Source organism: Balaenoptera musculus, chromosome 13, assembly GCF_009873245.2.
Source record: "Balaenoptera musculus isolate JJ_BM4_2016_0621 chromosome 13, mBalMus1.pri.v3, whole genome shotgun sequence".
Classification (NCBI taxonomy): Eukaryota; Metazoa; Chordata; class Mammalia; order Artiodactyla; family Balaenopteridae; genus Balaenoptera; species Balaenoptera musculus.
This window is the reverse complement of record NC_045797.1, coordinates 58,485,953-58,498,444: the sequence shown is the minus strand read 5'-3', so window position 1 is coordinate 58,498,444 and position 12,492 is coordinate 58,485,953. Positions and strand designations below refer to the sequence as shown.

At 37.8% G+C, this 12,492-nt stretch overlaps 1 protein-coding gene across 3 annotated transcripts in view; it reads right to left on the bottom strand.

The window, feature by feature from the left end:
* MAP4K3 (mitogen-activated protein kinase kinase kinase kinase 3) overlaps positions 1 to 12,492 on the bottom strand; it is a 198,008-nt gene that overhangs the window by 95,129 nt on the left and 90,387 nt on the right. For all 3 annotated transcript variants that reach the window (XM_036872293.1, XM_036872294.1, XM_036872295.1), the window contains one exon: positions 4,286 to 4,376. In XM_036872293.1, the coding sequence (XP_036728188.1) occupies positions 4,286 to 4,376 (91 nt within the window). The remainder of the gene's footprint in view (positions 1 to 4,285; positions 4,377 to 12,492) is intronic.

Below are 12,492 nucleotides of genomic sequence, written 5' to 3'. Positions count from 1 at the left end.
ACATCATTCAAAGAGTTCTCTCTGATTCCCTTTGACAAAATCAGATATTCTACCATCTTCATCACTTTATATCTTATGTTCAAAATGATAACTGCACCTAGCATTGCAATTATTTGCTCATATCTATTTTTTCTATTCAATAGTAAGCTCCTTAAAGGCAAGGACTGTTTTATCTATCTTAACATCTCCAGAAATCAATACAGCACTCTAGACATCCTAAGAAATAATGTAAAAACACTTTGTAAGTGGTGATGATTTATAAATATATTATTACTATGAGCTAAATCATGTTCATCTAAACTAGTACTCTGGATTTCAAAGGTTTAAAATATCTGATCTAAATAAAAGTGTTTTCAGTGTATGGATCTGATCTTCTGACAGCTTACCTTTTGAGGATCATTTGCTGTTATTCAAAGCTGAGCATTATGAGTTCAAACTAGAAAGGAATGTTCCAATTTTCTTAATTTATTCTTAAAGGATATGCTGGGCTAAGGAATGCTTAGAAGAATCTGAAGTTAAAATCATTCTTTGCTTAAAAGAAGCAATAGTTTAGCTCTACTGAGAATAAAGAATAGGTCTATGGTGATTTAAATCTGTTGTTTTATAAATATACACACAGAAATACACAGATAAAAATATATACCAAACCAGGACTATTTACTTTAAATTCTAAACTTTCAGAGAAAAGTTTTCTCTATCCAGTTCTTGTTGCACAGTATGTGTAATTAGGCACTTAATAAACACAGGCTTTTAATGATATTGAAGAGCAAGTAAGGAAGGCCCCATCAAGAGTATCAGGCTTCTGCTTTATAGGAGCTCAGTCTCAATATTTCTTTGGGAAGTGAGCATAGCTCACTATAACCCTGTTATAAAATACGCTTCTGAACTTAATTATTTGCTGGTCACCTATTCAGTAAATTCATAGGGTTAAGTCTGATTTCCTGGAGGGGAAATTTATTAATGGTCAAACCATGTTACTTCAGTTTGCTCAATTTTTTTGTCCAAATTTGTTATAATAGGCTATAATGGCAACAAGAGAGAAGAAGGTCAATAAGAACAGTATATATTTTAGGGGGTTTGTATCAAGTTCAAACAAACAAGCTCCTTGCCTTCTGAAAAATCATTCAGTAATGAGAAAGAAGCCAAGAAACCATGTTCCCTTTGAGACTAAATCTGCCATTTCCGGACTAAGTAATATGTCCAAAGTAACCAAGTAACCAAAAAGACTGCTGGCTAGGTACCTGCAGAGCCAGGTTTAAATCCCAGCACCAACAATGAGTAGCTGGATAACCTAAAGAAGTCATTTATCCAGCAGTCCCTCTTCTATCAGCAAAAAAAAAAAAAAAAAAAGTGGGCTAAGTGACAAGACCTCTTAGTTCCTTCTAGCTCTAACACCCGACAAGGCTAATCATTATCCCATAGTCCAAATCTGCCTGAGTCTAGACTTTAATTAGTGAAGCAGGGAAGAATTTCTGTAGAAGAAAAGAGCTAAAGAAAGAGAGGATTAATCGCTGTTCCACATTATACTACCATTTGCTTTCGTACCACTTTCATCAACTACACGTTACAGAATAAAATTATATATTTAAATCGGTTTTCCTATATCAGATCATACAACTCCAAATGAACACACTTTACTGAAAAAAAAAAAAAAAAAAAAAAAAGAATGACCCTAATTTTGTCTGTTTCACTATGGTTTCTGGGCAGTTTTGCTCTCTGTATTCTTATACTTAGATTAAAATAAAAGTATCCTCTAAAAAAAATCCATCGAGTTACACACAAAACAGAAATTTGCACACTGTTCTGTATGTATACTATGCTTCAATTTAAAAGGTTTACTTTTAAAAAAAGGATATTCAAAATACAGTCAGAATACATGGTTCCTGATATCTAAAAGTAAGTACAATTTTTGTTAGGCATAACCTTAAATTGGCTCTCTTGTAGCATGTCTCATGGTTAAAGAGTGTGTTACTACAGAGTTGTGCTATTTTGCCCCAAGTCTCAACAAAAATGAATACAAACCCAAAAGGAATTCTGCATTCCGGTAACAAGATCAAACGTTTTGCTGCCTAACCTGTGTGGGAAGGCTCTTGCCTAAGTAACCCAGAAAGTCAAATGTCCAGTTTAGTTTAGTGTTACTTTTTGAGTTTTGGCGGGGGTGGGGGGGTGGGGGGGGGGGGGGGGGGGGCGGGTGGGGGTGAAATACTGGAAGTTTATTTGGTCAGCTTTTTTGGCAAGGAAGTAGAAAGGCCAAGTCAAAAGTCATGTGATCCATAAGCACAATACCACAGAAAGAACTAGGACCCTCCTCTGTCAATAACTTGAAATGAGACTGTGAACTAAATACTCAATGTGAAACTCTCAAACACCTTATTTGTAAAATGGAAATAATATTTACCATAGAGTAATATTCCTAAGAGTGTTGTTGAAAGGATCAAATTAGGCACTAACCTGATGGTATTTAAAAAACAGTTAACAGTAATAGTAATCATAGCAATAGTAGTAGTAATGCAAATTAACATTTATTGAGCATTTATTATGTTCTAACCATTGTTCTTAACACTTTACTTGTATTTACCAATTACCCTTGTAGTTATCACATCATGTATCTATTATTATTATCCTTATTTTATAGATGAGGAAATGGAGGCACAGAGTGGCTAAGTAATTTGCCATAAGCCACAAAGTTAGTAAGTGATGGAGTCAGGACTCAACCAACCCAACCAACCTGACTCCAGAACTCAAGCTCTAAACTACCAACTATACTACTGTCCTCTGTGGCAAAAAGATCATGCTCATTTCACCACACCAAGGTTGCCATGTAAGTGGGTGGGGCTCTCCTGGAATAACAGGTTAGGCTTTGGATGGTCCCATATTTCTGGAAGACTCAGACCATGTTTGAGAAATTCTCAGTTCAATGTCCCTGGGGAAACACAAAAACTCTTAAAAAAAAAGATCTGTTTGTTCTTGGGGGAAGAAAACTTTGTAATGCTTCTCCCAAATGAGTCTAAGTAGGATCATTTTGTTAGGACCAATAACAGTGAAAGAAGTGATAATTTTAATGTGTTGGCAGAAATCAGTTATTTGTATCATGAGCTTAAATGATTGTAAGAGACTTCTTTGAGCTGACGGAGTAACTGCCTGTGCTGGGTCTGTCCGTAAGATAAAAACTGATGCAGAAACTATTGTTAGGTTGTTGTCTGAACCACCCACCATTAAAGCAGTTTTAAATTGGCTGTTAAAGAACCCATTCAAAATGTTTAACAGTCACTGACCTCGGGGTAGCACCTGTCCCTATGTGAACTAAAGTCCCCATTAAACCCACCCTTTGACCTCGATGAAGGTGGGCAATCAAAGCTATCCAAGAGTGGTCAGAATCAAGAAGAGCCGGTCCGCCTGGCTTTTCACAAGCTGGAAGGAAGAGAGGGCAGAACTGCCCCGTCTTTTCCATATGCTGTGCCTGCATCAGAAAAGAAGTGTTCTGTACTTGGCTCACAGACAGAATGGGAGCTGTAATAGGATACATCCTTATTCTTACCCTACAGTATATGGGAACCAAACAGAAGAGTTTTTTAAATACCGAAGAAAACATTCTCTAATCCTTCTCCCTTGGAAGGAAGCTTGGAAACAACTAGGCCACAGTGCTCAACTCAACTGCATACAGAAGTGAATGGAAACACAAGATCTGACCTTGAGGTCATCCCCTATGGAATATGACCTGGGGAACCTGGCTTGGTCCTGCCAAACCAAAACAAGGGGTGGCAAATTCAGTCTTTCTAAGTCCACTTTAGGACCTGGGAAAATAAGAAGTTAGTAAAATAATTATAATTCCTAGTCCTCTGGATAAAATGAAGGGAAGGGATGATGCAATACTTTGAGGCTAGAAGCACAAAAGAAAAAAAAGGTTCTAAAGGTTCTAATAAAAACAACAGATATACTGTGTAAATTCACCCAAGACCAGAAGAAAGGGGCAACAGAATGGCGTATTTAGATCTCTGGTCTACCACAGGAAGACTAACCATAAAAGTCAGTTTTTACTTGCCAGCTTCCTCATTGAAACTACACCCAGAATTCCCAAGAGTATAACAGACAAATCACAGACTATGATATTGGTTACAGAATTAACATAAAGAGGTCATAAATAAAAATTCCATTCATATGAAAATATCTTTTTTTCAAAGCATGAAGAAAACTACAAAACATGGTATTAGAGCTAACTTTATTTTGTTAAATATTAGGTGATGGAAATCATTACTGCTTTTCATAAGGGAAACAAACAATGTACCTGAGATAGCTTCCAAAATAAGCAACAATATTTGGGTGCTTACAGTCTTTCATCATAATAATTTCTTGCTGCACAACTGCAAAGTCTTCTCCTAGAATAAAAAATAAGCAAGTTGAATATTTAGTAAGTAAATTTCAAAATGTCGATTTGTTTCAAAACGTAATAAATAATGTTATTGATATTATTTTTAATGACAATTTCAGTCCTTTCTTGACAGAAAGTAAAGTACAATGATTAAAAGTATGAACTCTGGTCCCAGACTATGTTGGATTCAAATCCCAACTCTGTCCCTTACTAAGCTGTGTGAACTTGGGCAAGTTACTTGACCTCTCTGTGCCAATTTCTTCCTCTGTAAAATAGGGATAAAACTAATAATAATCTATCTCATATGGCTATTGTAAGGGTTAAGTGGGCTAATGTATGTAAAATGCTTAGAACAGTATCTGACACAGAGTAAGCACTAGATAAGCATTTGCTATTATTACAATTATGCCTTGGATATAATCATCATATAATTCACTAGAAATACATTATGTTTTCCCTTTCTTAGCAAATAACATTTAATATAATTTTATTTATTTATTTATTTTTGGCTGCGTTGGGTCTTCGTTGCTGTGCGTGGGCTTTCTCTAGTTGTGGCAAGCAGGGGCAACTCTTCGTTGCAGTGCGCGGGCATCTCCTTGCGGTGGCTTCTCTTGATGCGGAGCACGGGCTCTAGGCACGTGGGCTTCAGTAGTTGCGGCACGCGGGCTCAGTAGTTGTGGCTCGCGGGCTCTAGAGCGCAGGCTCAGTAGTTGTGGCGCACAGGCTTAGTTGCTCCGTGAACCCGTGTCCCCTGCATTGGCAGGCGGATTCTTAACCACTGCGTCGCTAGGGAAGTCCCAACATTTAATATAATTTTGCACAAGGAAGCAATTCTTTTTTAAGTTAGGGCAGGAACCCTTATACACCGAGACTATCAAACGTACCTCCACAGCTCTCTTGGTAGAGCTGAAAGGCCTTACTCTAGCAGTACTGGTTTACCAGAAGGCCCCCCCACAGGCCTATCCTGTATTCGAGTGCCTTGCTCCAGCTGTGTTGGGATGTAGAATGGGACTGTATTTAAGCCTGGTCAGACTATAAGCAAGTATCTCTCTCCTTCTACTCCCTCCCTGCCCAAATTCTTCAAAATAAGATCTGGCAATCCTTTAACAGTGTCACACGCTATGGTTCCTGAATGAACATTTGTCATGGAGAGAGACAGAACTGCCATGAATGCAAATGTGGTAAACCAGAGACTAAGCAGAAAGAGAACACGTGGAAGTGCTTACATTGAAATCAAAGCAGCTTTGTATTACTAATTCAGTTTTTAAAGCATTATATACTATGAATAGCCTGATTAAATGTATATTAGTGGCAAAATCAAAAATATGTTTCCCAAACTAAAGTTTAAATCGTAAATATGAGGCTGTTATGGCAAGCCCTGACACTTCTGGCCTGGCATCTTCCTACTGCAAATGTAACCGAGGCTTGAAAGTAGCCTAACCATGAACCATCTGAACTCAATATTAAAACCAACCTTGCTGCCCCAGTGACAAGGGAAGAAGTAGTAGAAAAGAGACAGTATGTCAGATTCGTAATTTCCGCAATGAAATGAGTACAAAATCAAAGTTCTCCAAAGGGAGAATAGAAAATTTTTATGCCTTCAAAATCTCAAAAGAAAATCACTGAACTAGGATCTTCTGGGTTTACTTCCCACCAGTAAGAATTTCTGATTCAGTATATTAAGAAAAATCCAAGATAAATATAATAAAGCCATAATGAGACTAACTCCAATTTTCAGGGATATACGAAATACTTTGAAAGTTCTAAATTTTGCTTTTCACCTGCCTTTCGATTATACTTTCCCCAATTCAGTGACTGGGTTACATGAGATCAAAGTTGATACAGTCAGCACGAACTCTAGGACTAGTTTAATAGTTAGAGGACAGCAGCTCTCTTTCTAGGAGCAGCCCTGAAGTTGTTAGTCGTCACACAACCTCCAAGGCAGCCAGCTTTAGAATAACACTGATCTGCAGAGAACACTGAGAAGAAACATGAAAAGGGGGGAAGGAGGAAGGCACATGACCAGTGTAATTGAGCTACTACAGGAAGCCTCATCTGCCTGGTAATTTTCAGATATACCTGTTCATGACCAATAAGCTCCTTGTACTGTTTAAGCCACCTTGAGTTGTGGTTTCTATTATACCTGTAAGCATCACTGCATCAATGTCTTCATGTCTATGTCCTCACTGGAATGTTACATCGTCTAGGACAGGATGATACCTTCATCATTTCTGTATCCCTAGCACCTAATATGCAATCAATGAAGCTGTTGCCTGAATGAATCATAATAATAGCATAATCATAATCATAATCATAGCACGTAATTCTACATGATGACTCTAAATCAGGAGCATCTGCTTTTGGTTTAATTTCATCCAGTTATTAGCATGTTTTATACAATTGTTTGTTTGCTACTCCTGTGGTTTCACTAAAATCTATGAATGGCTTTTTAAGCCTTCAACTACGTCTTTCCCAAGAAATGTTGTTGATCCAAAGTGCATCCTTTTTGTCCTATTAAGTCACCTCCATGTGATTATGACAATGGCCAAATTAAATTCAGTATTTTTGTGGGGAAAAAATCCAAAGAAAAATTCCACAATTTGATTTTTAAAGGTAACTGGAAAAGGTAATTTGGGTAGGAAAAAAGAAAGCAGTTTAATACATTAATTAATCCAAAGGAGCCTAACAGAGTTAAAGGACTTTCTTCAAAGTTCAAGAGAAATACATTCTACAGGATAAATTAACACCCCCCCCCCAATGGTATGGTTAGACAAGATAATCTTGAAAAATTCTTTCCAATTCTGAGAGTCTATGAGTTTTCAGTAAAATTTTTGACATTAAAGTGAAGAATACATTTTCCAAAGATGGCAAAAATAAAAACAAAACCTAATTGAGAAAAATAAGCAAGCCTACAAGTAGAGCAGATCATGAATAAATCAAGTAGATAGGCAGAAAAATACAAACTTACATATGCAAAGTTCTCAGAATAAACAGGACACAATACTAAGTGTTCAATAAATGTTAACTATATGTAGTAGGCCGAATAATGGCCCCAAAGATGACCAGGTCCTAACCTCTGAAACCTGTGAACGTTACCATACATGGCAAAAAGGGGCGTGCAAGCATGATTAAGTTAAGGATCTTGTGATGGGGAGATTATCGTGAATTATCTGGATGGACCCTTAATGTAATCACAAGTGTCCTTATAAGAAGAGGCAGAGGGAGACTTGAGTATAAGAAGGCAAGGAGCAAGATGCTATGTTGCTGGCTTTGAGGATGGAGGAAGAGGCCAAAAATGAACGAATGCAAGGAATGCAGCTCTAGAAGCTAGAAAAGGCAAGGAAATTGATTTTCCCTTACAGTATTCAGAGGAAGGCAGCCCTGCTAAGACTTTGATCTTGACCCAGTGAAACACACTTTGGACTTCTAAATTCCAGAACTTTAAGAGAATAAATTTGTGCTGTTGCAAGTCACCAAGTTTGTAGAACTTGTTAACATAGCCATAGGAAACTAATACACAATCACTATCAACATTATCACTGTGGCAGAGCTGGCTAGCCATTCACAAATAATCTGTGCTCTCCCTTCCATAGTGTGGAAGTTACTGGTGGGAGGCAATTATCCTGTCAAAAGACAACATTTCCCAGTCAATGTGATGTGCCCAAGAGAACAGTTCTTGCCAATGGAATGTGAGCAAAAATAATGTGTCATTTTCCTACTCTCTCTTTTCCCATTAAGCAGGCTACATGACACTGTGACGTCCCAGAAAATGCAAGAAGTCTGGGTCCCTGAGTCACCTAAAGAAAGAAAGTCATCCAACAACTTGAACATCTGCTCTAAACTATTGCATAAACTTGAAATAAAATTATATTATGATCTAGCTTAGTTATTACAGTAGTTAGCATTATCCTAAACTGATATAATTATTACCATCCAGTTATGAAAAAGGTTGTCCAAACCGTAGGAGGGGCTTCACAAATGTTTTAGTGGGTTAACAAACACGAGACTCTGTCCCTCTAATAGAGCACAGATATGATGAACAAGATTATAGGCATTTCTATTTGCTTTTATTTTTTATACAATTTACTTTATTTTTTAATACAATACTTTCCGGTAAAAAGCTATATTTAGTCAAATATGTGAGAGCAAAAGGACACTTGAATGTTATGGGGGTGGGTCTCTCCCTGAAAACTACAATAAAACATAGACTCCCTAATACTTCCTTGCCTTGTTTGTTTATTTATTTATTTATTTATTTTTAGTTTTGGCTGCATTGGGTCTTCATTGCTGCACGCAGGCTTTCTCTAGTTGCAGCGAGCAGGGGCTACTCTTCGTTGCGGTGCGCAGGCTTCTCTTGTTGTGGAGCACGGGCTCTAGGCGTGCAGGCTTCAGTAGTTGCGGCATGTGGGCTCAGTAGTTGTGGCTCGTGGGCTCTAGAGCACAGGCTCAGTAGTTGTGGCGCATGGGCTTAGTTGCTCTGTGGCATGTGGGATCTTCCTGGACCAGGGCTCGAACCCGTGTCCCTTGCATTGGCAGGTGGATTCTTAACCACTGCGCCACTGGGGAGGCCCTCTTGCCTTTTTAGATACAAACTGACAATCACAGTATTTCCAACATTTCATACAATTATTTACTTTTTCTTTGACAAAATAATACATAATCTTAGATCAAACTGATAACCAACTGCCTTTTTGGTATGCCTAATTATTTTTACTGGCGTCAACTGTATTCAGTTTATAAGACCTACTCTTCTTATCATTAACATAAGCACTTTGACTTAATCAACTATCCACTCACATTTTTAACAAATAAGCAAAAAATTCAACAAAGCGGGCTTCCCTGCTGGCGCAGTGGTTGAGAATCTGCCTGCCAATGCAGGGGACACAGGTTCGAGCCCTGGTCTGGGAAGATCCCACATGCCACGGAGCAACTGGGCCCGTGAGCCACAATTACTGAGCCTGTGCGTCTGGAGCCTGTGCTCTGCAACAAGAGAGGCCGCGATAGTGAGAGGACTGCGCACCGCGATGAAGAGTGGCCCCCGCTTGCCACAACTAGAGAAAGCCCTTGCACAGAAACGAAGACCCAACACAGCCATAAAAAAAAAAAAAAAAAAAAATTCAATAAAGCAAATAATTACACAAACACTGTTGTTAGATAAATATGGTAAAGTTGTTGAAACAGAACTACTGGCTGGGAGGTAGCGTTATCATTTTGTGCTTTTTAACAGTTTATGTATCTAAGTCCAAGTAATTGTAATGAAGGCAACTGATGTGTATCTGCACACTGAGTGGAAGTAGAGGTTATATGAAAAACAAACAGGGGAAATGTAAGGATTATCTGTATTGGGAGGTGAAACAACAGACAAGTCCTTAGGAAACCAACTCTTGGTCTATTTGTAAACTGTGTATTTTCTGTTTCTGTAGTTCTTTCCCCTATGAAGGAAACGAGTTTACATGTCACCGTCAATTACCTTTTGTTTGTTGTTTCTTATGTCAATTCTTTGTTTTTTTATATCTTTATATTTCTCTTCTAAATGTTTAACATTTAGAATATCTAAGTGTTATTTATATTTATTTATATCTAAATATAAATGTTATTTATATTTATTTATATCTAAATATCTCTCTTCTAGATGTTTAACATGTTCATGACTCTCAGAAGCTGCCATCGTTTTCCAGAAGTGTCTTGACAAATGTCATGATAATGAAATAATTATTTGCAGTATCAAAAGTTAATTTACATGGTAACTAACAAGAGAGCAAGATTAGAATTTAAAATACTTTAAATTATAATTTTTAAAGAGTGTAAAAGGAAGTTAACTTGTTATAGATCTGATTTACCTTTTAGCATACAAGTATGTAAAGAAATATATGTGTGTGTATTTGTGTATATATACTATTTGTGAAAATATCTAATGCTTTCATCTGGGTAAAGATGAATAGTTATTCTTAGGACGTTCCCTGTTGAGAAAACATTCAACAACCACCATACACTGAGCAGCTAATATGATATAAAAGAGAACGTACTAGAGACCATGAGTAGAGTTCCAGAAATGAACAAGACTTTCCTTGACTTTAAGAAACTTACAGGAGACATAAAATGTGCACAATCATAACTATAACAGCTTAAAGTCAAACCTTAAATAACTCCCTTTCTTTTTCTTTTTTTAAAATTTATTCAACAGATCGTTATTGAACAATTATGTGCCAGCAATGGGACTGCATCAGTAAAAAATAATACAAACAAAAATCCCTGACTTTGTAGAGCTTATATTCTAATGTAAGTAGACAGGCAATAGACAAGATAGATCAGTAAAATTGTATAGTACATTAGAAGGTGTTGAGTACTAAGGTGAAAAATGAAGCAAAGGAGGGAATAGGGATTTAGCAGGAATGGCTAAAGAGAGCAGGTGAGGAAGATGAGATTTGACTGAAGATACAAATTAGGGAAGGGAGCCACTGAAAAGGCTCAAGCTGCTCAGCTTTTTCTAGGAACAGTAAGCAGGTTGCTGTGACTGCAGCGGAGTGAGCTGGAAGAGAGTGCAGAAGATGAGGATGAAGAGGGGGCACATCATATATGAGGACTTTGGCTTTTATCCTGAGACAACAATCTGTTGAAATGTTTTCAGCAAAGACCTGACATGTTAATCTGATTTAAAAGTATCACCCTGACTGCTGGGTGGAGCAACGGTGGAAGCCGGGAAATCATTTAGAAGATTTTTTTGGCCCCGCTGCTCGGCTTGCGGGATCTTAGTTCCTCAACCAGGGATCGAACCCGTGCCCCCTGCAGTGGAAGCACCGAGTCCTAACCACTGGACCACCAAGGAAGTCCCTAGAAGATTATGTATTAATCCCTGGAGATGTGCAGTGGCTTGCACCAGGGTGGAAGCAATGATGATGATAAAATGTGATCAGCAACTGGATCTATTTTGAAGACAGAGCCAACCGGTTCAGTCTGGTTGGAGGTGGAGTATGAGAAAATGAGATGAGTTAAATATGACTTTCAAATTTATGGTCTGAGCAACTGGAAAGATGGAGTTGTCATTCACTGAAATGGATAACTCCCTTATTTCTATAACATTAAATCTATACTTTGCTGCTGGACTCACCATGTCTAGCACAGTGTCATAATTAAGGACATATATTTTGGAATCAGAATATTGAACTATGGGGAATTCCCTGGCGGTCCAGTGGTTAGGACTCCAAGCTTCCACTGCAGGGGGCCCTGGTTAGATCCTTGGTCGGTGAACTAAGATGCCTCATGCTGCGTGGTGCGGCCAAAAAATAAATATATTGAACTATGAAACCTGGTTTCACAACTTTCTGGTTGTATGATCTTGGGCAAATTCATTCATATTCATATTCTCTCTCTCTGAGTTCAGGTTCCTCATTATGAAATGGAGATAACAGTGTCTCCCTCTTAAGGTTATTGTAAGGATTAAATGAAAGAATACTTGTTAAGTACGTAGAACAAGGCCTCAAACATAATGTTTAATAACTATTACCTCTATTATTATCACCCAGTATGATTTGTTATTTGTAATCCTACATCATTTCTCCTACTTTTCTCCCTCTTACTCTGCTTCAGCCACACTGGCCTCCTTGCTCTTCCTTGAATATCATACACAGCTCCTGACTCAGAACCTTTGCACTTTCTATTCAGCTACCTGCAGTGTTCTTTTCCTCCCAGCTGCCTTGCTTTCTCACTTCCTCCAGGGTTCTACTCAACTGTTGCCTTTAAGATGAGACCTTCTCTGATATCCCTATATAAAATTGCAACCCACAACGACAACTCCACAACACCCTTACTCTGCTTTATTTTTCTCCACAGCACTTATCACATCTAATATATTACATGTTTATTTATTCACTCTGTCTCCCAACACATAATAGGGGCACTCAATCTGAAGGAGTTAATGAATTATTCCAGAAGTACGAAGCAATTGAAACCCACAAGTGAAAAAAATAAGGTGGTATGAACAGTAGAAATACAAAATTCTCACTATTTGCAATATATATGATTGTGTTCCTAGAAAGCAAGCAAACAAAAATCAACTGAAAAAAACGACCAGAAACAATTAAAAAAAAAATCCTCAAGTTAGCAAATGAGAACACATACATCAA